The sequence below is a fragment of the Pollachius pollachius genome (genome assembly GCF_949987615.1).
Source record: "Pollachius pollachius genome assembly, chromosome: 1".
NCBI classification, from domain to species: Eukaryota; Metazoa; Chordata; class Actinopteri; order Gadiformes; family Gadidae; genus Pollachius; species Pollachius pollachius.
This window is the reverse complement of record NC_136934.1, coordinates 37,266,373-37,293,970: the sequence shown is the minus strand read 5'-3', so window position 1 is coordinate 37,293,970 and position 27,598 is coordinate 37,266,373. Positions and strand designations below refer to the sequence as shown.

At 47.9% G+C, this 27,598-nt stretch overlaps 1 protein-coding gene across 4 annotated transcripts in view; it reads left to right on the top strand.

Annotated features, from left to right (window-relative positions):
• Positions 1 to 27,598, top strand: part of scap (SREBF chaperone) — a 35,045-nt gene that overhangs the window by 2,992 nt on the left and 4,455 nt on the right. For all 4 annotated transcript variants that reach the window (XM_079745635.1, XM_079745633.1, XM_079745634.1 and 1 more), the window contains exons 2-22: positions 3,340 to 3,543; positions 7,304 to 7,424; positions 8,002 to 8,159; positions 8,987 to 9,207; positions 10,347 to 10,452; positions 11,158 to 11,330; positions 12,427 to 12,553; positions 14,311 to 14,423; positions 14,855 to 14,949; positions 15,337 to 15,435; positions 16,629 to 16,841; positions 17,590 to 17,981; positions 18,561 to 18,719; positions 21,822 to 22,023; positions 22,303 to 22,418; positions 22,925 to 23,474; positions 23,726 to 23,811; positions 24,756 to 24,838; positions 25,178 to 25,344; positions 26,502 to 26,582; positions 26,905 to 27,111. In XM_079745635.1, the coding sequence (XP_079601761.1) occupies positions 3,422 to 3,543; positions 7,304 to 7,424; positions 8,002 to 8,159; positions 8,987 to 9,207; positions 10,347 to 10,452; positions 11,158 to 11,330; positions 12,427 to 12,553; positions 14,311 to 14,423; positions 14,855 to 14,949; positions 15,337 to 15,435; positions 16,629 to 16,841; positions 17,590 to 17,981; positions 18,561 to 18,719; positions 21,822 to 22,023; positions 22,303 to 22,418; positions 22,925 to 23,474; positions 23,726 to 23,811; positions 24,756 to 24,838; positions 25,178 to 25,344; positions 26,502 to 26,582; positions 26,905 to 27,111 (3,591 nt within the window). In that variant the 5' untranslated portion in view covers positions 3,340 to 3,421. The remainder of the gene's footprint in view (positions 1 to 3,339; positions 3,544 to 7,303; positions 7,425 to 8,001; positions 8,160 to 8,986; positions 9,208 to 10,346; positions 10,453 to 11,157; positions 11,331 to 12,426; positions 12,554 to 14,310; positions 14,424 to 14,854; positions 14,950 to 15,336; positions 15,436 to 16,628; positions 16,842 to 17,589; positions 17,982 to 18,560; positions 18,720 to 21,821; positions 22,024 to 22,302; positions 22,419 to 22,924; positions 23,475 to 23,725; positions 23,812 to 24,755; positions 24,839 to 25,177; positions 25,345 to 26,501; positions 26,583 to 26,904; positions 27,112 to 27,598) is intronic.

Here is a 27,598-nt window from a genome sequence, read left to right as displayed (position 1 = left end):
CTGCATAGGGTCGCGTACTCTCTGGAGTGACGTCCGTGGGGGCAGTCCTTTAGGGTGCAGGCCGAGCTGCTTCCTTGGAAAGGTAAACAAATATGTTGCGGGTATGTTGACCGACACGTGTCACAGTGGTGGTGGGGCTGAGGGTGATCTGCCTTATCTAGATCGGCCAAAGGTCCACTGAAATTTCTGGGTTAATTACTGCATGGGATTTGCTCAGTAATGATAGCGTTGGCAGAGTTGGTTGTGGAAGTGCTTGTGCATGTGACCTACATGCACTTACAATCAACACTGGTATCCCTGAGTGTGGACATTTATAACGGTGATATTTGTTAATGTCTTAAAGTTTCACGAATTGTTAATGTGTTCCTGTACCTCACTCCGGTTCAGCCTAACCCTTTGTAGATAGTGTCAGACTTCTAGCCCTCAAACAAACAGATTTCCCTGCTTTTGTCTAGCCAGAGATAGCTTGCGACAGGAAGTGTTGGGAACTCCTATGCCAAACAATTATCAGATCATCAAAGACATTTTGGAACTTCTATTGCTACATGATTGCCTGCATTCTGAAAAAACATGGATTGGGTCTATTGGACTTGATTGTGGCGTCTGTGTCATGGGCCTGCTGCAGCCGGTTTGCTGTGTTTAATGTTCGACTACTCTACAAACTCTGCCCAGTAGTATTTCAGGTGCCAGAATGGAAGTGATAATGACTGATCATTCTTCTGGCGTTGAGATGTGGTATGGGGTGTGTGTTCCTTCCTGGGGTGTGTGTGTGTGGGGGGGGTGTTTTTACCTCTGTCTAGTCGTGGAATACGTGCTGCTCTTACAATGCTTCTTTACATGCTTATGAATGAGCGCTGTGTAGTACCAAGTCATGTGGGATGTATGAATTGCTTTTATAGGGAGGAGCACCGGTGCCTGTACTGTTTGTATGTTTCTGAACTCAGCTAGGGTTCAAAAACATGTTTTGGGATTCCACGTCTCCTGGAAAATTAACCAATGTGGTTGCAGTCTTTGGACTGGTACCGCCCACTTTTTTGGGAAGAAAAGTTGTTATTGGTGCTGACCGCTGGGTCGGCTGACCACACGTGTTGCTGAAGGTATGGACTAACCCTAGAGCTTGCACAAGCATGTTGACCAAAGGCCCACTGCACGAAAAACTGATTTTTCTGCCCTCTGAATTCCAGGAAGTTCCCTACAATCAACGCCCTGTGGTTTTCGCGTTAGACAGCGCCATAAATGGTCGGGTACGAACCAGCGTGGAGCTGGAGGGTCATTCACCCCTGGCTAGTGTGTGTGTCAATAGTGTCAAATTAGTGTTTGAATAGCTTTCCAACACGCATGGCTAGAATTTACCTCACACAGGTTCAACCACAGACGTTTCAAGTAAAAAACACTTGTGATTGGTTGGTAGATCTGTTGATATTGGTCGACCTGGCTTGGGGGCTTTGGTAAACCCGCCCCTTATAATATTAACAATTATTAAAATAATAAATGTATGTTATTAGCCCACAATAAAAGAGTTGGCCCATCACCAGACATGAGGCATCAGATGACCCTAGAAATGTATTTTTGCCGCCTCAGGCTCATACGTGCTTGGTGGCATTCTGTCGAGGGGTTCTCCAGTTTACGAATGTCTGTGATGTGCAGCCGTGTACTTTCGATTAGAATCTAGAATTTGCCCGTAGTGTGGCACACAGGTCGACAAGCTGGCTGTGAACGGATGGAGGTCTAACGATCCACTCAGACACCCCCTCAAAGGTGCCGTCTTCCTCATCGGATATCAAATAATGTGGAGCTAGAACACTCTGCCTCACTTTCAGCAGCTGTGAACACAATTAGTACAGTCAATCATTACTGCTCCATGCACTGTGTGTGGACACGATGCCTCTACAATATTATTCATGCCACACTTTACCACTGTCTATATACCAGATTTATCTTCTATATTATATTCATATTTACTACTGTAATAAATCGTACACTCATCCTTCTCTGTGGACTTTGGGCTGAACTCTTCATGGCGAACGCCTGAGCAGCGAGGGCCGGTTGGCTGGGCTGGAAGTCCCTGCGTAAGGTCTCGTATGTCTTACAGGCAGCTGAAAATAATTAAAGTAGTATGTTATGAATAAAAACGCGAAAAGTTTAGGTAAAAGTAAAGAGGAACGGTTTTGTGGAAGCCATCCTTGATCCTCTCACAGAACCACAACCAGCCTATCATAAAGCAGGTCATGGTTGTTAATCTAGTTTCCAGAGGTATTGCATTCAAACATGTAATTGCAAACGTTTCCTGGCCTTATCCTCATCTTAACAGACATTTTAATGGAAAGGCAGTAGAAGTTTGGAGCTTGCAGGGCACAGACACATTAACCCCAGCATAATTTCTTCATGTTGAGTGCATTGTTGGAAGATGTTTGTAAATGCATCCACTGTGGATTTAAGCGAGATAAGAGATAAGGTGACTGTAGTCAAACTACTGCACGTTGTTTGAGATTTAGGATTGTGTACTTAACTCTTGGTACACACTGGCATTTCATAGCTAAGATCAGGGGTCAGTCAACCCCTGTATCAATGTGTGGACTGATGGTGCCTTGTTGCCAAGTAACTGACCCTCATCGGATATTATTATAATAAATAGTTGAAAGAATTGTACTGTTTTGTGTATAATTTTTTTATAACATTATTTGGGAGTTTCTCAAACATGTAAAACTGCTAGAAAATCCACGTGAATTCCGGGCAGTTCCTGGTAGTTTTCTGTGCTGCCCCCGACCAGTCGTGGACCTGAAGATCCACAGCAATTTACAGTTCTGTTAACTGACGAAAATCCTTCTTTTCATGCAGTGGCCTTCCCTTTTCCCCATAACGTGAATGGACCTTTTAGGTGTCCTCTAATGTAATATAATGTAATTGAATCCAGTGAAATCCAAACCTAAAGCCAGGGCAGGGTGCTGAGTAAGTAATCTTTCACCGCTGGTGTCAAATTATTATGAAAATGTTATGTTTTCATTTTATTGTTGTTCTTGCAGTGGGACAATCGCCACACTACATTCTTGAATATATTATATTGATCAACTTATTTTCGTATAATATTGATTTGATACATTTTAATGGCCAATACATTTTTTAGGAGGACATAGGTAACTGTCCCGGCAAACTGTAACTAGGGATGCACCGATATATCGGCCAAAATGTGTTGAACCAGGAGGAATAAATCAAGAAACAACCAGCCTGTAACAGCATATGATGGGGACTATTGTATCGGCCTGGGGATCCCGATCCCTAGTACCGGGTCACATGTACTCCCTCCCCCAGTCTGACGGGCCGCCCCCTGTCCCTCCGCAGGTCCTTGGATGCCCCGCGCCGCCTCTTCCCCGGCCGCGCCCCGCTCCCCCCCGATGGCCGGCAGCTGACCCCGCCCCCCAGGATGACGCTGCGCGAGCGGCTCAGACAGAAGATCTCAGCGGCCTTCTACCACCATGGGCTGCTGTGTGCCTCCTACCCCGTACCCATCATCCTCTTCACCTCCGCCAGCATCCTCACCTGCTGGTAGGGACCCCGCCACTAGTCGTGCTAGTGCTCATATGTTTTCGACCACGGCTATTGCTACTGTAGCGGCAATTACTACAACTCCTACCATGGCTACTGCTACTGCTATTGCCGTTGCTGTTGCTAGTGCCTGTGTTGTTGCTATAACTAATACTTCAACTATTGCTAGTGCTGTTGCTGTAGCTAATGCTTGTGTTGTTGCTATAACTACTACTTCTACTATTGCTAGTGCCGTTGCTGTAGCTAATGCTCGTGTTGTTGCTATAACTACTACTTCTACTATTTCTAGTGCCGCTGCTGCTGCTAATGCTTGTGTTGTTGCTATAACTACTATTTCTACGATTGCTAGTGCCATTGTGGCTGCTTATGCCTGTGTTGTTGCTATCAATACTACTGCTACTATTGTCAGTGCTCTTGCAAGTTATATTGCTATAGCTAGTCCTATTTCTACAACTACTTCTGCCATTGCTGATGCGAATGCAGTTGCCATAACTTCTACTTCTACTATTGCCTCTGCTACAGGAATGCTAGTGATACAGTCGCTGATAGTTGATAGTGATATAACTGTTGTTATTGCTACTGCTTGTGTTGAGCAATTTAGATTAAAGAGTGAAGCCGGACCCAGGGCATGCCAGGGCAATAGGCATTTGAGTTCAAGTACCACGTTGGGAGCGTGAAGCCAGTACCTTTCAATGGATTTGATTCCCAGCTTGGCTCACGTCTGTGCAGAGAGAGAGAGTGGGTGTGTGTGTGTGTGTGTGTGTGTGTGTGTGTGTGTGCGTGTGCATGTGTGTGTATCCCATTCAGAGGGCTAGAATAGGCTCCAGGCCCCTGGCACACGGACGGATAATAGGTGGCTAAGTAAGATGGATGGATGAACTAGATGAATGCAATGCTTTCCACACACTGTGGTGTGAAAAGTCAGGTAAAACCTGCTAAGAGATGCATGTGTATGAGAGATGGAGGCTATATCTCTATCGGAGGCCGTAAACACACACTCAATGCATTAAACATCGGATAAGAAAGCATTCTGGTCCTCATAAATTACTCACAGCTAATTAAAGAAGTGCTTTTGGACGGAGACGCGCACACACACACACACACACACACACACACACACACACACACACACACACACACACACACACACACACACACACACAGACACAGACACAGACACACACACACATATACACACAGAGACGCACACGGACACACCTTTCCATATCCCCTCTGCTGTAAAGTTAGTGAGTTGGTGAAGGGGGGGGGGGGGGGGGGGGGGGGGGGGGGGGGGGGAGTGAAGTGAAAAAGTGACAGTGAGTGGACTTGCGGCCCGAGCGAGGATAGCAGGGTGCTGGGAGAGAGAGGGGCAGATAGAGAGAGACAGGGGGAGAGAGTCCCCGTGAGAAGGTCAGTGCTGCCCCTCCATCTGCCTGTCAGCGAGGGGTCTTCCAGCGGACAATGGAGCCCTTTGTGGATATACAGCGGAGCGACAGGATCCCTGGGGAGGGGTGGCTGTGTGTTTGTGTGCGTGTGGGAGGGATTGAGGGAGAAGGTATTAAGTTGGAAGGATAAGAAAAGTAATTGAGGGAGAAAGAAAGGAGAAGTGGGAAGAGGTGAAGGAGTGGAGCATGCAGTGGTTGAGTGAAGAGTTGCATCATCGTCACTGTTCACTATTTCCACGCTATGGCAGCTGTACTTCACTGGAACTCAGAACTACCAAACCACAGAGAAAGGGGTTGTGAGTATGCAAAGTACTGTTAACACTTAAGGCCAAACTAGGGGAACCGGCTGCAACAGGAAGGACTCTGCAAAGTAAAGCTATTTCATGCAAAAAATGCATGAAATAACTACAAAAGAACACAAAGACGGCTGAAGTAAGACGCACAGCATAGCTGAGATGGAGATGGCCTCATGTGCGTGTTCCACTACTGACCCTTTACCCAGCTGCCTCCTGGCAAGCCATGGACCACAACCACAAATCCAACCAATGAAACTTTAATGCACTTAGAAAAAACAAAAAAATTGTAAACAAATATACCCAAACAGAGGGAGAGACATTAATACAAACCACTCAGAAATATGACCGTACTTCATAACGGAAACCCACTGGTTTGCCTGCCCATGGCTGCTGCTCTATTAATGTGCGATTTGGCACCAATATCTGGAACTCTAATGAGATGATATGGGCATTCTAGTTGAGTAGTGATTGGTAGTAGATTGGTAGTAGTGATTTCTACAATAGGACATGATGTTGTTTGTTAATACAGCACTTTCCTAAAATATGAGATAAGATTATACTTAATTAATCCCTGACAGTAATTTCAGGATGCAACGTGTTTTCCAATCACTGAAGGAAGGCCTTATCATGGAGGTTGATAACAAGCTTAACTGTAGCTAAATGGCTAAACTCAGGGATACAAGGGGCCAATGCTGGTAACCATCAGAGATAGGACATAGTTATGAAACACTAATATTGACCTTAGACTACAACTGGGTTACCTATAACCTACGATGTGAGAAGGTGAGCTTTTAATGTACATTTTACATTCATATTCCAAGTTTATTTTACAAGCTAGAGCATTGGTGGTATGGTAGATATAAGGGGAAAATACAAATTTCATATTTGGTAGTCTGTAGCAATATATCACATTTGCTTAATATTTGAGTAGTCAGGCAGTTTATATGGCTAAACAATGGGATCCCTGTAGGGTCATGGGAGACGAGGCTTAGCATGCTTGACCCTGTTTCTCTCTTTTGGTGTGTGTGTGTGTGTGTGTGTGTGTGTGTGTGTGTGTGTGTGTGTGTGTGTGTGTGTGTGTGTGTTTGAGACACAGACACTCACTCTGGCCTAATCCTGCTGAGCTTTGTCTTGTCTTGTAGTGTGTGCAGCCATGAAACAGGTTTCACTTGATAAAAAAATGTGGTCATTCTGGTTGCAAAAAAAAACATAGATTTTCACAAGCACAAGTTCTTTCTCACACACATGAGCTATCATGCGTACAAACACAAACCTCACACACACACAAATGAGCTCTCACACACATCAGCTATCAAAAGCAATCACACACACACACACTCCCAATCCCCCGCTGTTGGTTGCTAAATGTGCTCAGTTGGTTTCATAGGAGCCGGCCCATTCTCCGGGGAGAAAGAGGGGTGAGGGATCATGTGGGGTGGGGGGATGGGGAGTTGTCTCTTGAGTTAATACTTAATTTGGCAACAAAAGCCCCCAGAGGCCCTGGTTTCAGGTTCTCTGAGGAGACTGTGTTCTGGTCGGAGGGGGAATGTCATTAGCACAACACAGGTCTGCTTTGCGTTTCACTACACAAGATAGAGTGCTGTTTCGTAATCATACCTGTCTGTCTGTGTCGGTCTGTCACTTTGTGTAGTCAATGTCCCCCCCCCCAGTTATATATTTTTGCAAGTTTGTCTTGCAGCCACTGTTGCAAATTGAGGGAAATGTTGTTGACCCAGTGTAAAAAAGAAACAATCACAAAGTGATTTAAAATATAAAGCAGCACTCTGCTCCAGTTTCCTAGACTGCAGCCTGTGTGTATAAATAAGAGTGAATTCTCTTCTTTTCTCTGTCTGGATGGATCTCCAGCAACTAAAAACAATTAAACAGAATAATTTATAATGCTAAAAAATTATGATACATTATACAAGGATATTATCTAAATTTGCACTTAGTTTTTATCACCTCACTCAGTCACTCAGTCACTCCCTAATGGCTGAATGTTTCTCTGGTTGCGTTCAGCTACCCGTTGTTGCGGCTGCCGCTGCCGGGGACGGGCCCCGTGGAGTTCACCACCGCCGTCAGGGGCTATGCCTCGCCTTCCCACAATCCTCTGGGGGACCCTGTTGAACGGCCCGACTGGGTAGGTGCTGAAAATGTCAACACTCAGTCACGTACTCACGCACTCACGCACAGGCACAGCCACACACTCTGGGATATTTAAACAGAGGCACACACTTGCCCTGTCACAACAACTGAAAGCTATACATTCATACACACACACTCTACCACAACTGAGATGGTTAAACACACACACACACACATACACACACACAGTCTGACTCCGACTATGAGATGGAGGCTCATCCATAATAAAGGAACATGTCTTCTGGCCGCCCGGGTCTCATCTTCCTGCACCGGTGTGCTGCTGTTAACATCTCCTCAACACGGATCCTCTTCTCTCTAATTAACCTGCTGTTCTTAAAAGCCTCACACACACAATACATACAGTCGTGTTATTTGAATAGCAAAATAGGTTAGAGTAACTACTCAATTTGAGTAAATCAATAATCAGGGATATAATTGGACTGATTTATTAGTTTAATTATTGTATATAGAATGAGACCTCTTATCTGTATACATTATGCAACAAATGTAAAAGAGTACGACTGCATCCATCTAAGTGTGTGTGTGTGTGTGTGTGTGTGTGTGTGGTGCAGTACCGGGGTCCGCCGGTAGCCTACATCCAGCAGGTCCTGGTGAAGGCAGCGGTGTCTCCCTGGGGCTCCAGCCTGCTCCCGGTGGACGCCTTCCGTCCGCCGCTGGGACAGGTGTTCACCCTACTGGAAGAGATCAGGAACCATGTCCACTCAGACAGGTATCCTTGGAGCTCCTCTTCCTCCCTCCTCTCCTTGTTTTGTAGGGCGGTACTCGATTATGCAAGGACTCTTAGAAAAAGAGAAATATACTAAAATGAATTATAGTGAGATGCGCGATAGTCCACAGGCTAAATATAGTCAACCATAACGTAACAGGAACATGTGTATAAAAGAAATATTCACGCTCTGTGATAAAGTGATCTAGAGCCAGAGGTGAAAGGCACAATCAGTGGTCCGGCCGTGGGTCTTGCAGTGTTTAGTACTGAAACCTGACCAGGATCACTGTATGAAGTCACTCTATCATGGTTTCTTTGGTAGTTATAATGCACATACAAAAAAAGAGGATAGTTACAAACTTACAGTGAACCTTGTTCGTTTTTTTATCTGTTTAAAAAAATCGTTGAAATATTGAGCCAAGATAAGATACAGCGACAGTGCTGACTGCAAACACTGACCTTATCTTAAAAGCAGCAGCAACAAACAGTTGGAAGGTATGTTATCGGCATACTTCCTTGATTTGAGGAATGTTGGGGTCATTTTTTTTATCAGATCAAGGGCTGGATCAACGTTCCGGTCTCAAATGGTATTTCAGGCCAACATTGAACAACTGGCTCTAAGCCAATGCCCTTCCCAAAGCTCCAAGGGAAGAAACCTGGTGAAGGAAAACACAAGAGGGATCCCGGCTTCCAGGGGCCGTTAAGAGAGAATTTAGTGCAGAATAGGCAGAGACATAATGCAAGCACAAAACAGATCAACCAGCTGCTCTCCTTTTTATTTCTGGACTTTCTAATCGACCCATTCTCCTTCCTCCTCCCCCCCGGGCCAGCTCTGGGGTGCAGAGTCTGGAACACTTGTGTCTCCAAGTGACAGACCTGTTGCCGGGGTTACGGCGGATGCAGACGGTCCTGCCGGAGCATGGCTGTCTGCTGGTGTCCCCCGGCAACTATTGGCAGAACCAGCAGGAGCTCTTCGACTCGGACCCTGACCTCCTGAAGACCGTCCAGAAGCACGAGCCCAAAGGCCTGCACACCTCGGCCACGCTGAGAGGTAGGAGGAGGGGCTGGGAGACAGGGGAGAGGAAAGGGGAGGAGGATGGTGAGGTGGTAGAGGAGGGAGAGGAAGGGGGAGGAGGATGGTGAGGTGGTGGAGGAGGGAGAGGAAGGGGGAGGAGGATGGGGAGGTGGTAGAGGAGGGAGAGGAAGGGGAGGAGGATGGTGAGGTGGTAGAGGAGGAGAGGAAAGGGGAGGAGGATGGTGAGGTGGTAGAGGAGGGAGAGGAAGGGGGAGGAGGATGGTGAGGTGGTAGAGGAGGGAGAGGAAGGGGGAGGAGGATGGTGAGGTGGTAGAGGAGGGAAAGGAAGGGGGAGGAGGATGGTGAGGTAGTGGAGGAGGGAGAGGAAGGGGGAGGAGGATGGTGAGGTGGTAGAGGAGGAGGAGGAAGGGGGAGGAGGATGGTGAGGTGGTAGAGGAGGAGGAGGAAGGGGGAGGAGGATGGTGAGGTGGTAGAGGAGGGAGAGGAAGGGGGAGGAGGATGGTGAGGTGGTGGAGGAGGGAGAGGAAGGGGGAGGAGGATGGTGAGGTGGTAGAGGAGGGAGAGGAAGGGGGAGGAGGGAGAGGAAGGGGGAGGAGGATGGTGAGGTGGTAGAGGAGGAGGGAGAGGAAGGGGGAGGAGGATGGTGAGGTGGTAGAGGAGGGAGAGGAAGGGGGAGGAGGAGAGGAGGAGAAGGAGGAAGGGGGTTTGAGGGGGAGAGGAGGAGGAAGCTGGGGAGGTGTAGGACATGGAAAACAGGTGATGGTGATGAAAAAAGGTGATGATGGAGGACGGGTAGTGGGGGTACCTGGACAGAGGCAGCCGAGGAAGAGAGAGGACCGAGAGTCAGTGATGAGAAAAAACAGGAAGCAAGTTGACAAAACTGACAAGTTGGAAGATGTTATAAGATAAGCAATATAATTGCATCATATGTATGTATGTATACTTTTAAATTTCTCATTCCCACATTCACAAATTCATCTAGTGGCAGCGAAAAGTCAAGATGCCATGCTAGTTGTCAGCGTGCAACTCGGTGTTAGTTGCAGTATTTCCGTGGAATCGAACAAGCCACCTCTTGAGCTAATTGGACACCAGTGCTCAGGGATGAGTGAATCTTATAAGCGCCTGGTAACAATGTGTGTTGTGTCTGTTTTCAGACCTGCTGTTCGGGGTCCCGGGGAAACACACTGGGGTCAGCCACTACAGCAAGAAGCGGGTGGTAACCTACACCATCACCATAGCCCTGAGCACCTACGATGCACGGTATGACCCTCACTCATTCACTCACTTACACACATACACTCGCACAAACTCACTCCGAAAACATACCGGACAGACATGAACAGAGATACACGCACATACTTTTGGCCAACTCACGCACAGAACCTACTGTACAGACATACACAGAGACAGACAGATAAGAGACACACACACACACACACCCAAAGACTATCACACTTGTGAGTGTTTGGGCTATATAACATGAATCATATTTACTATTGCTCAGTCGTTGAGTAATGCTTCCTCCCAGCCTGGAAGCATGCCAGGTATCGGCTGCTGTCCCATGCTAGACAAATGGGTCGCTGTATGAATCCCATAAAGCCGTCACACTCTGTAGGTCATCTGATAGGTGTGGGCAGTGCCTTACTCATAGCGTTTCTATTGTTCTTGTGGATATATCAAACTATTTACTACATACTCATTCAGCAGACACTTTTATCCCTGTTAACTGTTTAAGTGTAAACTGCTATATGTCATTAATGAGCAGGGTTAGTGTTCGACACCTCGCTCAAGCATGCCTACAGGTTCCTATTGGGCATTGCGTATCGAACCCAGTATCTTTCAACTTGGAGTCAACTACCCTTTTTTGCTCCTTCATTTATTAAAAGTGTGCGTGTGTGTGTGTGTGTGTGTGTGTGTGTGTGTGTGTGTGTGTGTCTGTGTGTGTGTGTGTGTGCGCGCATGCAGCTTCTTGGGGAGCCTGCGCGCGCGGCTGAAGCAGCTCCACCCGTCGGCCAATTGCAGCCTGGGGGAGGACCACATGGTGCACGTCCACTTCAAGGAGGAGATCGGCATCGCCGAGCTCATCCCCCTCGTCACCACCTACATCATCCTGTTCGCCTACATCTACTTCTCCACCCGTGAGTCTCCCTCAACACCAGCCTCTCACCAGCTATGCTTCACTAGCAAAGAAGGCTTTGCTTTCCTTTAGGGTCCAACATTCTCCATAAGGGCGTTTGTTTCCCGCTTATTCTGTGGAAAAATGATTGCAAGACAATACCTTATTTTAGCCTGTGACTTGATCACTGAATGGCTGACTGGATGGGTCTTTGCTTGATCGACTGAGTTGCTTGAAAACATGTGGTCTGATAAGCTGACCCCGGCTGGCTGAATAACTAATTGGCTTGGTGGGTATTGAGTTTTCTGTTTGGCTCTCGGGCTGGATAATGAGTTGCCTGATGGACTTGCTGGCTTTCAGCTTTGCTCTTGGCTTTATTTTTAAACCACACAATTAGGTTATAAAGTGTTCAAATACAAGCTTGTGGGACAAATCAAATAATCCCGTTTTGGTCAGTATACTTTTCTGAAATTCAATAATTGTTGTACAGTACAATATCTGCTGTACATATTTTGGACTGTACAACAGAAACCTCCAGAATTAACTCCGGTATCACGTGTGTGGGTTTGTGTATGTGCGTGCGTGCCAAGGCTGTTCCTGTCTGGTACTGGGATAATCCTTAAAAGGAACAATCTCTGCCACTATCATAACTCCCCTGCTGGCAAACCAGCCGCTGGCCAGCACAAATATTAGCTCCACATCGGCTGAGCTGCACACACACACACACACACAACACACACACACACACACACACACACACACACACACACACACACACACACACACACACACACACACACACACACACACACACACACACACACACACACACACACACACACACACACACTGGTTGATAGGAATTAGTGCTTGCTATTTGGCACAGTCTGAGTCACAACACTCTTAAAAAATGTTTAGGGGCCCCTATTTTACCACCGGTTGTGATGGCTTGGTGTGTTCTGAAATGGCTTGTAATGCCACTTCAACATCACACCTGGTGGTAAAACACATCATAATAGTTCATCATTTAATACAGTTAATTCCTTGTAGTTAACCCTAATTTAGGAAAGGGATGAATGTAACTTCCTCTGAATGCAACATGGTCTTCTCCCTCCTAGGTAAAATCGACATGGTGAAGTCCAAGTGGGGCCTGGCCCTGGCTGCCGTGGTAACAGTCCTCAGCTCCCTGCTCATGTCTGTGGGGCTGTGCACACTGTTTGGTCTGACACCCACGCTCAACGGAGGGTACGGAGAAAAACACACACACACACACACACACACACACACACACACACACACACACACACACACACACACACACACACACACACACACACACACACACACACACACACACACACACACACACACACACACACACACATTTACTCAACAACACATGCGTGCGCAATCATGTGATTTGATTAAAACATACACAGAAGCACACGCATCACACTTCTCAGCAATTATGTACTCAGGTTTTGTGTGTGTGTCCACTGTCCACACAGTGGGCAATTTTGGAACTGTTTGACATGGCTTGATTTGCGTTGACGATACTGTTGTCACGGTTACCAGTGTTAGAGTGTTGTGTACGCCACCTGTGGGATTTAATTCACACCCTTCCCACCGTGACTTTATTATTATCTAACTATAATTAGAGCCGTCGCTGAATGCATGTTTGTCTGTCCTATGATTTTCTCAACAACCGAGGGGGGGGGGGGGGGATCTCCCGAGTGTGTGTGGAGATGGCTGGTTTATCCTGTGCACACTGAACTGTACTCAACGTGCAAGGTGTGCAGCCTCACTTAGCCCCAGAGTCCAATCAGACTCCACCAGTTAAGGCTGCCTAAACCAGCCATCCTACACACACACTCCCACTGTCTGGATGAGCACAAATTTACTGAGTTCAAGAACCATCGACAAAGGCCAGGCACACTCTGGAACGAAGCGTTTTCTCTTGAAATGAGCTTCTAGTCCTAGCGTGTCATTTCCTTTTGGCAACTATTCAACATGTTTTCAGAAAACCTTTACAAGCATTAATTAAAGCTGGAAATAATGTATTCAACTCCGCACTCAATGCTTGACATTGTCCTTCAATGCAGGCTAGAGGGTTAAATATCGGGACAGCTGCGGGTATCAGGACGAATGGCAATCTCTACAAAGACAGGCTGAAATAATTCAACCTAAATAAAAACTAAACGACGGTGTAACCGGTCACCGTGGTGTTCTACGGAGAACATTGATCCATGTGAAAATATCAACACCTTTGCGACAGTAACTGACTGTATCTTCGATCACCGGATAGCGTTAGGTTTTATCATAGCATGGTTAATCATTACAACATGAAGGTGAAAAGGCATCATGATAAAAGAGTCCCCTTGGAGGAAGACTTCAGGGATGAGAAAGTCCTCCACTGCACTCACTAAGGACATGAGTCAATTCCTCAACAAACAGATCATATCTTATTTAGTTCATCGGGAATTTCCCCCTTCAAAGCCAATCCCAAAAAATGATTTAATAAACGGCATCTGCACGGTGAATTCATCACAACACGATGAACGGTTATCTGCTGCCGGATAAAGCCGGTGTGAGCCCGGTGTTGTTTACATAGCTAACGAGCGTGGCTGATGTAACGAGAGGTTGAGTTAAGACGTCTCTCTCTGGTCACCTAGGCGACTATGGTTGCCTGGTTACACAACTTGCTGGATGCCACAGGTGACATACCTGGATCCTACCTACCCAATGCAGATGTATGATACTGTTTGTTTTAATCTGTGAGCGCCATCATTGAAAACCATCGGATGTAGAAACATGTACCTTCTGTTCTGCCTTCCGTGTGTGTGTGTGTGTGTGTGTGTGTGTGTGTGTGTGTGTGGGGCTGTCTTTCTGAATTGATTTCTTACTTGAACATGGAACAGTTTATTTGCCTGTAAATTGCCATCTTACCTATATGTGGGAGGCTGCTGTAGTACTAATGTCTGTCACTCTGCCTTTCTCTGAAGGGAGATCTTCCCTTACCTTGTGGTGGTCATCGGTCTGGAGAATGTGCTGGTGCTCACCAAGTCTGTGGTGTCTACCCCCGTTGACCTGGAGGTCAAACTACGCATCGCTCAGGGTGCGTTCTGTGTGTGTGTGTGTGTGTGTGTGTGTGTGTGTGTGTGTGTGTGTGTGTGTGTTTTAGTACTTAATCAATACTAAATAATGTCACTTATTATATCCCATTTGACTTTATTTATCTCTATAAGATAAATAATGACGTTACTACACTCACTAATAACAATGGCAATACAATACCAAAAATGTACTTTTGATGCTGTGACCCCATTTGATGATGATGATTTATAAAGGATTCTCGTCTGAGTGATAAATATTCATATCCCTTTTTCCCATTTTATCAACTTGAATGAAAACTTGTGATTTTACTGGTACGCTTAATTGTCAGACTCTTCCAGTTGTTCCTGGTTATTAATAATTGCAGCTGTTGATTGGTTGATGTGTTGCCAGTTCTCCATAATGACAGCTGTTGATTGGTTGCTGTGTTGCCAGGTCTCAGTAATGAAAGCTGGTCTATCATGAAGAACATGGCTACTGAACTTTGCATTATTCTCATTGGCTACTTCACACTGGTCCCGGCCATTCAGGTATGTCTCATAGTTCAGCACCCATCAAGTATTTTACTACTACTGAGAAGAAAAAATCTATAATTTTTGATAATCCAAGACATGGCTTTTTTAGGATTGTAATGAATGCAATCCACTAGCAGCATAGTAAATCAAGCCATAATTAAATCAAGTAGGATTTTAGTTAAATCTAAAATAGAACGGGGAGTAAAACAAAGTAAATTGACATCTGCTACATATTAATCTGTTTATTGAATTTTAAAGATAACATTACACAACCATAGCCTACAATCTCCATGTTCCACAAGTGGTGTACATGTTCCACAAAATAACAGTGTGTACTGGATGTCATGTCCCACACTTGTGTGTGTAAAGGTCAAAAGTTGACGGCTGTGTTGTGTGGTGTAGGAGTTCTGTCTGTTCGCTGTGGTGGGCCTGGTGTCAGACTTCTTCCTGCAGATGTTCTTCTTCACCACCGTGCTCTCTATAGACATCCGCCGCATGGAGGTGAGAATGCACACACACACATGTGCGCACGCACACCCACGTGCAAGCACGCACGCACAACAACACATGCACAGACACACTGCTTCACCACACTGCTTTGTGCTATAGACATCTGTTGCTAGTGAGAAGAGAGGACTCAAATCTAGTCCGGTTCTCACCTGTTTGAGGTGGGGTTTGTTCCTTATTTCTAGTATTCGTTTTTCACAAACACTACTTTGTTTGCTGTCCTTAGATATATATAGATCGCACACCAATTCCCCAATAGCGCACTACAATGAGCACTGAGCTACTCCCACGGCACAGCAACTGGGATGACTAGGTCTCAAAATGTGTCATATTTCTTATTTATAGTCCTCCCTTTTGTGTTGTATTTCCTCTCTGCTATGAAACCTGTACCGCTGCATTTCTGTAGGGTGAAACTCACTGGTGATTACCTCCCACGCACACACACACACACACACACCAGGTTAACCTGGTGGAAAACCTGACATCAGCAGTTGAACACAGACTAGGCAGTGTGTAGCACCTTGAGCTTGTTTTATATCTGTCTTGAGGGGGCCCGTCAACGTCCACAGTCATAGTCAAACACTGAAACTGAATTTAAATTGATTTAACACAAAATAATGGGTGCACTTATGTCCCTGTGGACCACTTTGATTAATGAGTCTGAAAAGGGCACACATGCCCTCTTCAACGCTGCACTGTTGATGTTGATTTGCTGCACAGAGGTGCATAAGCACCCATACTAATGGAGCGATGCACATCTTTCACATGGAGATGAACACTAGGGATCTTTAGTTATAAGATTTCTGCTTAAATGTGCTTACAACCCAGTGAAACAATTTTCCACTGAAATTAGCTGTTATCGTAGTAGTAGTGGAAGAGAATAGATCCGTTATAGTGTAGCCTGAATATTGGATTGAAGCAGACGATGGCTAATGCGGTTGCATTCATCACCAGTGCTTTGTCTGATTTAGCAATCCCTAAACATAGATATCTTTATATATTTTTTGTTTCAAATAGAAGGCTTAAAAGAGGATTATTAAGCTATCACTGTCTGAACATTCCACTTGCTCTCACAAGATTACACACACACACACACACACACACACACACACACACACACACACACACACACACACACACACACACACACACCCTGTAACAGCAGCCTCCTTGTCCGGCCCACTCAGCTCGCCGACCTGAACCGCCGTCTCCCGGCCGAGGCGGGCCTCCCTCCCCCCAAGCCGGGCCCCCTGCGGCCCCGGGAGGCCCCCCCACCCCCGCGGCCCTCCCCCCACACCATCACGCTGCAGACCCCCGCCTTCAGGAACCTGCGGCTGCCGAAGAGGCTGCGCGTGGTCTACTTCTTAGCCCGCACCCGCCTGGCCCAGCGCATTATCATGGTAAGGGAACGGGGGGCTGGTCTCTGGGATCTGTCCTCTGATTGGTTGATCGGTTTGGGTGAGGGTCCGGTTGCTTTTCTCAGTAATTGAAAGCTATGAATGCAATTATGTGCAAAACAAGGTTTCAATGGATCTCCGGTAGTATAAGGTTTATCAGGTTCCAAACCGGTCCCAACCCCGTGCATGAGTGACAGTTGTGTTTACTGGGAGAGCGATGAGTTGAGACTTTCACCTTTGACAACTGATAACCTGTTACATGTGCGTCTGTGTGTGTGTGTGTGTGTTTGTGTGTGTGTGTATGGGCGGAGGGGGCCGGGGGAAAGCAGCTAGTTCCTCTGGAACGCTGTGCAAATGTCAACATTGTTGTCTGGCAGAGCGCCAGGGTCTGTTGTACTTGGTAGATGTAGGAGGCAGACAGTTCCCTGAATCACCATCAGATTCACACAAAGGATTCACTCAAACGTCACCACTCGTTTAACCCCCGTTACTCGACTTCTTTTATCCCAGTGGTCAGAAGCACTCCAGGAACAGCACTCTCAATGCACAGGAAACTAAATAAGTAAGGACCGGTTTCATTTCGGTTCCTTTTCGTATCCCATCGCAAAACCAACAGATCAGGATGTCTGTCAGATCAAACGGTCTGTCTGTCTGTCTGTCCTTGGGATGAATTGTGTGTAATCTGGGGCTGTTAAAACGTCAACGAGCCCCGCCCCCCTGACCTGACTGACGGACCCCGGCGTGTGCACAGGTCGGCACGGTGATCTGGATCGGTATCCTGGTGTACACGGACCCAGCCGGCCTGCGCACCTACCTGGCCGCCCAGGTGTCGGAGCAGAGTCACCTGGGGGACCCCGCGGGCGGCGGGGGGCTGCCCCCTCACCTGGGCGGGGTGGCCCCGGTCTTCCCGGGGGGGGACCCCGCCAAGGCCCTCAGCGTGCTGCCGGCCCGCGTGGCCACGCCCTTACCCGAAAACCAGTCCCAGCGCCACCTGGCCCCGGGCCGGGCCCAGGAGCAGCCCAGGGGCCCCCCTGCCACCACCCAGGTGCCCTGGGGGGCGGAGGACGAGGAGGGCTGGAGGAGGCTGTCCTTCAGGCACTGGCCCTCGCTCTTCAGCTACTACAACATCACGCTGGCCAAGAGGTGGGTGGGCCAGGGCAATGCGACCCCCTGACTAGGTCACACCGCCCCTGCCTGTTTCTTTGGTTTTCATTCGCTATTTTTCCCCCCCCTTTTTTTTCCCTTTTCTTTACTGCTTGAAAAGGGGGCTTCAAACACTATTCATGAGTATTTTCCCCAGCCTGGATTTGGCAGGACGGATTTGGATACGTCTGCTAAGAAGCGGGCCTAAATAAGTTTTTGGGGGGGAGGGGGGGGGTGTCCATGACCTCTTTGTCTCAGTGCTTGGCACAACTTTCAGCCACAATGCGAGTTGTGCCAATTGTGCTGAACGTAATTCGTTCATTGGCCTAATTGACCTAATCCCAATCTCACTATCTTCAACATAATTGTCTGATAAAACCTTGTTACGATTGTGTATCGTCTGATATTATTGGCCTTCCTTCTTCCGCTGACTACAAACAACAGTGGATTTATACCACCACTAAGGCCATTTGGTAGGCCATTTGGCAGGTACGCAGGCCGGCTGGGTCCGTGTACACCAGGATACCTCTGCATCCGGGGTCCTCCAGTCACCCACGTTACTCTGTGTCCCGTCGGCAGGTACATCAGCATCCTGCCCGTCATCCCCGTCACGTTGCACCTCAGCCCCCAGGACGCCCCGGAGACCCCCCGCCACCCACAAGACGCACGGCTCCCCCCAGACCCAATCCCCAAGTTCTCCAGCCCGGACCTGCAGGCTGCCGACCTCACCCTGTACAAGTGAGCACTCACTCAGTCAGTCAGTCAGACAGTCAGTCGTACTGACGTACTGACGTTCAGGCAGTCCTTTCACACAATTTTCACAACAATCTTGCTCAACCTCCCCACTTTTCGACAGGATGACAAACTGAATATTGTTTCATCTTCCTGGCCTAGGATGTATATTTGTACAGATTTAGGTAGACAATAAGGACCATTTCCTTTGTATATGTGTATATATTTTTTAATGATCCTTTTGTGCTCGGTTTACGTCCCGACTCGAAGGAGCTGGGATCTGAAGCACGATACTTCTCCTAGTTTCATGTTTCTAGGTCACTCCCGACAGGAAGGAAAAGCCCAGTCTCTAGTGGCAACAAAACAGCAGTTTTCTTCTCCAGTGTTGTGGAGATGTCAAGTAACAATAGTCGATACACACAAAGGGCAACGTGGGAAATGTAGTGCACTGGTTGGTTAGAGTCGGTGTTGCAGTTTAGTTCCCACTTCCCAGTCTCAGAGACCTATGTCCTTGAAGCTGATTAAACAATTACTGTAAATATTTGGAGGTGTGGGTGGGGGGGGATTGTCCTCCAGCTGAAGGCTAAGATAGTTTCACCCAAGGCCATGGTCACACAGATACCAGATGTCGAAGATCAAAGTCTTGTGGGACAAGGAGTCAAAATGGGAGACCTGAACACGGTCATGTACACACACACTCACGCTCACGCTCACGCACACACACACACACACACACACACACACACACACACACACACACACACATACACACACCTGTTAAACCTTTGTGCATCTTTGTGTACTACACAAGCGCAAACACACGATTAACATTTCTTGGTCTGTTATATTTCTCCTGAAGTCTTATAAAACTATCTCAATCAAGACAACAATGGTATTTAATATTTTAAAAGTTTATTAAAAAAAACACAGAAATGCTGCTTTCAAAAACAAATTTTTATGTTCAGTTTTACCATTGATTGTCAAATGGCATGTAAACAGTTAATTCACTTCCTCACCATGTGTCAAAACACACTGTATCTCTGGGTCAGGGTCTGTGGAAGGCCATTTGGTTTATGGCTACCTTATCAGAACAACACACAAGCACAGACACATGCACACACAGATGGCACTGGACAAAGACTAGTGTATGTGTGCCGTCCCAAACCATTGGCTCCCACACTCTGAGGCCCACCCACACAATCGCTCTGCCCCGCGCCATTGGCTGGCAGATTGCTCGTAAGATTCCAGAGATGCGTGACGTCGCAGTGGCGAGAGTAACCGTCTCTCCTCTTTGGTTTATAGACTTGAGTCTACTCTCACTTTCGCACTTCCTCATTGGTCTATTTCAATCCGTATCGACCGTCTGGTTGGCAGGCTATGAAACACACAGAAAGGTTACCACTGTGGCCAACGCAAATCAGTCGTCTCAATAATCCTGATCATGCCTTATGGAAGATAGATTTTGCACCGCAAAGGGAGAGTTGATACCCACTTTCGCTGAATTAAGGATATAAGCATTTACCTCCTCAACAGAATGTATGGTGTTTAGTATTACGGTTTGTATCCGGTCATCTTTGAATCAAAGTCAGAATCTCAATCTTAGGTTGGATCTTGTAGCTTGGAGGTTTGATTCCAAACCAAAGGCTCTGAGTTAAATCCCCAATGCCCTTAACCCAATCCCGCTACATTGAAGTCTTTTTAAGCAAGCTCGCTAACCACTTACTTAGCTTTGAAACCCTAACTGTATTCACTGTCAGTCGCTTTAGATCGCTGTGTCTCCCAAAATACATGTAGGTGACTGTAAATCATAAGTAGGCATCGTAGGAAAAAGCCTAGCTAAACACACATCATTGGGTTGGATTCCCGAGAGTCCCAAGGCCAGATGTCAACCATTAGCATTAACTCTCCTCATTGTCCCGGACCTCCTTCCTGGGACAAATACACACACACACACACAATGTGTCGATTTTGCTCCGTCATCTCGCTGCGCTGGGATAGTTGTCACTATTTGTCGACACCAGACCCTGATCAATCAGGGCTCTGTTCCCTGCACCCGGGAGTCTAGTCACTGAGGCCCCTGTTTGGAGAGCCTGGGACCCACACCAACAGGGTTACAGGGTTGAGTTCCACACTACCAGGGTTACAGGGTTGAGTCCCACTCTACCAGGGTTACAGGATTGAGTCCCACTCTACCAGGGTTACAGGGTTGAGACCCACTATACCAGGGTAACAGTGTTAAGACCCATACTACCAGGGTTACAGGGTTGAGACCCACTATACCAAGGATACAGGGTTGAGACCCACTCTACCAGGGTTACAGGGTTGAGACCCATACTACCAGGGTTACAGGGTTAAGACCCATACTACCAGGGTTACAGGGTTGAGACCCACTATACCAGGGTAACAGGGTTGAGACCCACTCTACCAGGGTTACAGGGTTGAGACCCATACTACCAGGGTTACAGGGTTAAGACCCATACTACCAGGGTTACAGGGTTGAGTCCCACTCTACCAGGGTTACAGGGTTGAGTCCCACTCTACCAGGGTTACAGGGTTGAGACCCATACTACCAGGGTTACTGGGTTAAGACCCATACTACCAGGGTTAGAGGCCCACAGTAGCAACGGTCCATATCAAATCCATTGTTCCCATCCAATATGAAAATGACTATGCATGGTTGTCAACACGTGCTCGGTCACATTGCTGTGTCAGTTTCTGCTGGCGCAGCAATGCTACATTCCACACCAAGTGTGTTAGCGTGCGAATGTGAGGTCGATACACAGCAGTACTGTTCCTTCACCACCGGGGGTTCAGGGTTCCTTGGGTTCCCTGGGTGGGTGTGTACGTGTGAACTTTCCTCTGGATATTCCATGCTAGGTCGTTTCTGTTGGCTATGCTTCAGATGGAATGTCAGCTGTTGGCCTTGTTGAGAATCGAGGGGAGAGTTATTAAACCCAATGTCAAATTCAACAAACTATTTATATTTTGATATGCTGACCACCCATTTCGCTTTGGCTTTAGTCAATCCCCTTTGACTACGGTTTAAAATGATTCAAAGGGATAGAAGGTGAACCTGTTGAACCCCCTCCCCCCCCCCCCCCCCTGCAGGGTAGCGGCTCTGGGCCTGGCTGCTGGCGTCCTGCTAGTCCTGCTGCTGTTCTGTCTCTACCGGGTTCTCTGTCCACGCAACTACGGCCAGAACGGCGTCTCCCACGGACGCCGTCGCCGCGGCGACCTGCCCTGCGACGACTACGGCTACTCGCCGCCAGTCAGTGAGATCTCGCCGCTGCTGCTGAGGGGACACAGCATGGTGGGCAACACGGACATCCCCCCCGCTTAAGCAGGACCACCCTTTTGAATGCAAAGAACATAAAACTAAAGAACTGTCGCCAGCTCTGGCAGTACTTTGACGCTGATTGGACGTTTGATCCAAGGTTACCCGTCAGTTACTCATTCCACGGGCCCCTTTATCTCTCCCTGTGTCTGGTTTTGTTGGCAGAAAAAGTTGTTTGGTGTCCTTAATGGATCAACTGTGGCAGAACAACCGTGTTTCTAATGTTTAATCTTTGTTTTTTTCCCCCACCTCTAGGACATAGAGTGTCTGGCGAGTGACGGGATGCTGCTGGCCAGCTGCTGTCTGGCGGGTCAGATCCGTGTGTGGGACGCCCAGACCGGAGACTGCCTTACCGTCATCCCCAACCACAAGTGAGATTACAGCCCTGCACCTAGAAACACAGGCCCCCTCGTGGGTTCAGAGCAGAGAAACTTCATGGGTCATTCGAAAAACAAACATTTAGCAAGATAGTATATTATGCATACATTTATTGTCTCTCATCACAATCTCCCACCTCCTTGTCTTTTTTCTCTGTCTCTGTCCCTCTCTCTGTCTCCTATTGTCTCCTATGGTCTCTCTCTCACTCTCTCGCTCGCTCTCTCTTGGTTTCTCTCTCTCTCTCTCTCTCTCTCTCTCTTGGTTTCTCTCTCTCTTTCACTCTCCGTCTTGATTTCTCTCTCTCCTCTCTCTCTATCGCTCTCTCTCTCTCTCTCTCTCTCTCTCTTGGTTTCTCTCTCTCTTTCACTCTCCGTCTTTGTTTCTCTCTCTCTCTCTCTCTCTCTCTCTCTCTCTCTCTCTCTCTCTCTCTCTCTCTCTCTCTCTCTCTCTCTCTCTCTCTCTCTCTCTCTCTCTCTCTCTCTCTCTCTCTCTCCCCCAGGCTGAGGCGCAGCAGCAGCAGTGGCTGCTGGGAGCAGCGAGGCGCCAGCTGGGAGGGGGCGTGCGGCATCGGCGACCCGGAGAGCCTGGGCTGCGAGGGTCGCGACCCCTGCGTGGGTGGGGACAGCGCGTCAGAGGACGAGAGCGGCGGATTCTCGTTCCGCCGGCACGCGGCCCCCCTCCGCCCCCCCCTCTTCACGGACCAGCCGGACCTCACGCCCCTCATCGACACCAACTTCGACTCCCGGCTGCCCCCGTCCTCCGTCCACGCTGCCCCGCCCCGCGGCGGCGCCGCCTTCGACTACGGCGGCCTGGTGGAGCGGGCCTACACGGAGCACGAGCCCCCCTCGCCCGCTGCCTACCCCTCCCCTTCCTACTCCTCCTCCCCGCCCACGGCAGGCTTTGCCAACTGTAGGCGGAGCCCCGTGGAGGCCCCGGACCGGGGCTTCCCCTGCGGGCCCCCCCACACGGCAGAGTGGGAGGGCTCCGTCTGGGCCATGGAGCTCCGGGGAAACCTGATTGCCGCAGGCAGGAGTAGCGGCAAGCTACAGGTACCAGGAAATCCGTCTGTAGTAACCGCTGTTGGCCTGAAGAGGGCGGTGTTCCAGAGGTTTTTAGTTTAGTCTCCTTGAAGCCTCCATGCAATAGTGGACTGTAGTGGACCTGTATAGTGGACTGTAGTCGACCTGATTTAAATTCTAAGAAATGGTTTCCCTGCTAAAAAGCAGCTTCAGACTTGACTTAAAGGTAATATATCATGTGGTGTTATTGTGAGTAACGATGGGATGTTCTGTTGTTGCAGCTGTGGGATGCAGTCGAAGGCTCGCTACGCTGCAGCAACGAGGAGGGAGCCTCTGGAATAACAGCCCTGGCCTTCCTCAACAACAGGTAACACCCACACACCCATGCACGCACGCATACAAACACGCACTCACTCATGCACGCACCCATGCACACAAGCAAATGTTCCATAGCGTATCTTCATCGCAGTCAAATGAGATCCTCAGTTTTTCTCCAATTTTTCAGGTCTCCCGTTACGTGATGTAACGAATAAAAAGAGATTTTCTCTACACAATCTTCCCTTTTTGTTTAACACAAGCGTCTATCTTGATATAATTTTGCACAAGCTTAAGACTAGGAGGGTTAAAGATCTATCAATGTCATCATTACCCTAGTTCTCTGCTTGTAGGTGAAGTTCAGGCTTTGCCTTATGGGCTTGCGTGTGCGCTCCCTCATGAATAAAACAGTAAGGAGATGGGCGCGGCCCCGCTGGCGGCACCGACACACCGATGCCCTCGGGTGTCCAGGATAGAGCAGAGGATTCATTTCCCAGACGAGGCTCAGCTTCGCTGTTCACATTGCTGTTCATTTTTTTTTTCTGCTTTTTGCCAATCAAAAACTTTAAATTGGTTCTTGTTCATGTTGAACCGTTGGAGAGGATTTCTTATTTTTTTTCATGTTATCTATTGCTATTGTTATTCATTGTTGAATGAATAGTAACCACAATGAATAAGAAGTATCTCTTTTTCATGTATTGCATTTGGTTTGTGAGCTTAAGATTTCGGTGTGCTGGTTTCATTTGCAAAAGACCAGCGTCAATTATTTAGGTTAGCTGATCTAAGTGACTTTACTTGTCCGATGATTTTTTTTATTTTTTATAAAAGCCTTGTCAAATGCTTTCATAAAAGCATTTAACGATGACTTCTGATTTCAACATCTAATTTAGACTCTTTTTTTTTTCCCATATCACCCCCCGTCCGGACTTGCATGCACAGCGACACACAAATTCACTCACACACACATCTTTCTCTTTGTCTCCCTCCCGCCCCCAGGATCGTGGCCGCCCGGCTGGATGGTTCTCTGGACTTCTTCACCGTGGAGCTCAACAAACCTCCTGGGCTGCTGCAGTACAGAGGTGAGACACAGCCCTGATGCGATGCAGATGACCTAGCCACACCCTTATGACGGTCAGCTTCCAGCATAATAGATGGGTCGGAGTGAACACGATTGGTTGGTTAAACGGTAGACGTGTTGAAATGTATGGTAGCAATTGGGTCCACACTTTATTTATTTTTTTAGGAATCATTGTTAATATGATGATGAACTTTTCAGTTAACCTGCTGTAAGGGGGTGTCCCACATCATTCAATGTGTGTGTGTGTCTGTGTGTCTGTGTGTGTGTGCGTGTGTGTGTGCGTATGTGTGTGTGTGTGTGTGCGTGCGTGCGTGCGTGCGTGTGCTTCTCTCTCCTGCAGGGGCCCCTGGGCGTGGCTCCGTGCCCCCCTCCCCGTGCTACAGCAGTGAGGACCTGATCAGCTGTCAGCTGACCCGCTCGGTGCAGTGCGCCCACCAGAAGCCCATCACGGTGCTGAGGGCCGCCGCGGGCCGCGTGGTCACTGGCAGCCAGGACCACACCGTCAGGGTGGGCACACAGCACCGCACCTCATATATCACTTCAACTCCAGGGAGGCCGTCCGCTCCCCTGGAACCGTGGGCCGGATGGACCACAGCCGTACCTCAAACTAAGCCATAGCTTAGGTTTACGTCATTCTTTCTGTCCCTAACAAAATTATATGTGTTAACCCTAACACTAAACCTAACCAAATACCTGGCAACTAAGTCAACTACAAATTGAAATAACATGGGACAGGAGCCGAGGTCTCCTGGGCGAAGGTCCTGTGTTTGACCCATTCATCCACCACCACCTCCTACATTAATGGGTTCCCTCCATACACTTCCTTGGTCGCTGTTTATACCTCCTCACCTGACTTTCTGAGTCCTGTCTGGCAGAAGGCCCTGGGGGTAAACTTCTCCAGTGTGCTTTCGGACAACATCCGACACCTGACAAACTTAATGAATCCCATTCTTTCCACGATGTCTTTTCCAAGCTTCTTCTCTGTTTCGGATGGGCGGGTTGATTCACTCATGAGCCCCTGTCTCGCCTTTCTCCAGGCAGAGTAGTAAAAGACGACGCGACATACTGGAACCACTGACATTTCTGTTATATTGGTTGTCAGTTACGTTCACTTGTTCATATGAGGGAATGCAGGGAAATTCACTCTTTCACATGAGCTGATTGAGTGTCTCCACAATCATGTCGGTGTTAATGGGATCATGCTTTAGAAGCTATTCCAGTGCGGACGTAGGAGAAACCTCCGTGCCTGCTTCACTCTTAATACACTGTGGTCCACTCTCTCGCTCCCTGACTGCTAAACAGCTTGGTGCTCCCTCACTACAAGGGGGCCCCAGCTGCCGCTCAGCACAATCCTGATTATTTGCTGTCCTCGCTCCACAGCGATGGAGCGAGCTCCCCCCTGACATCAGCACCACCTTAACCCTTCACATCTCATCCGAAACAGACTCGGCCAATGAAAACAACGACTAAAATGATCACTTGTTTCTATAATGGAGCACTTGCACAGTGTCCTCCTTATAGGATTGTTATTTACCCGCATGAATCATGCTCTTTATGGGATTTGTGTTTTGTAATTGAGCACACTTATTGTCAGTGCTTTGGACAGAATGCATCAGCTAAATCAATGTAATGTAATGGCCCACTTTTTCCCTGCGTGTTCCCAGGTTTACCGACTGGATGACTCCTGCTGCCTGTTTACCCTGCAGGGCCACTCCGGAGCCATCACCGCCATCTACATAGACGAGGTGGGCTGCATGTCCCTCTCTCTGGCTCTGTGCCACAGGGCTGCACTTCTTTCAGACAACCAAAAAGCTGTGGCAGTTAAAGTCAATGTTTTGAGAGTAGATCCGTCAATAAATAATGATGAAGTGAAGGTATGCAATGACCAAAACCGGCTGCTGTTGATTGAATTGTACATTAATCATGATTTCATATCACAGGTGGATATTAGGGGGGGAGGCGTTCTCGTGTGTGTGTGTGTGTGTGTGTGTGTGTGTGTGTGTGTGTGTTGTGTGTATGTCCACACCTGCTGTTGTGTGAGCATCTCGTTTAACCCTATATCTGCAGACCATGGTCTTGGCCAGTGGCGGGCAAGACGGCGCCATCTGTCTTTGGGACGTCCTCACAGGAAGTCGCGTCAGCCATGTGTACGGTCACCGCGGCGACGTGACCTCCCTTGTCTGCACCAACACCTGCGTCATCAGCTCGGGGCTGGACGACCTCATCTGCATCTGGGACCGCAGTACGGGCATCAAGCTGTACTCCATACAGCAGGTATGGGCTGTTGAACTACAAGGCCCATGTTCTCCCTCTGCATGCGCGTGGGGCCGGGATCATCTCTCAGTCAGCCGTTTATTGGCTGTGGTTCTTGTGCTGTGGATTAGAGGTCTTTACCGGTCTAGCCGAACCCTAGGATTTGAGACCCGACCTGGAACCATACAGGTTGTCATATGCTGAATCAGAATAATCAACAAACTTAGCAGTATAATTTCATTTTTAGTAGCAATTTTCATATATATCCCATCCCAAAAATGTTGACTATATATGATTGAATTGGTGCAAAGGACAGTCCCCTACCTAAAACAAGTGACGTTGACTGCCTTTTTATGGATGTTTGTGATTTACATATAGTGACACTATGGTGCATGGTAAAACTTCTGTATACTTAGCCATCCAAATATATATTCATATTTAAGATCCCTGAAAGCTAACGCTTTCGCTACTCTCTACTCTTTATCTTTACTCTTTACGAGTAAAGAAC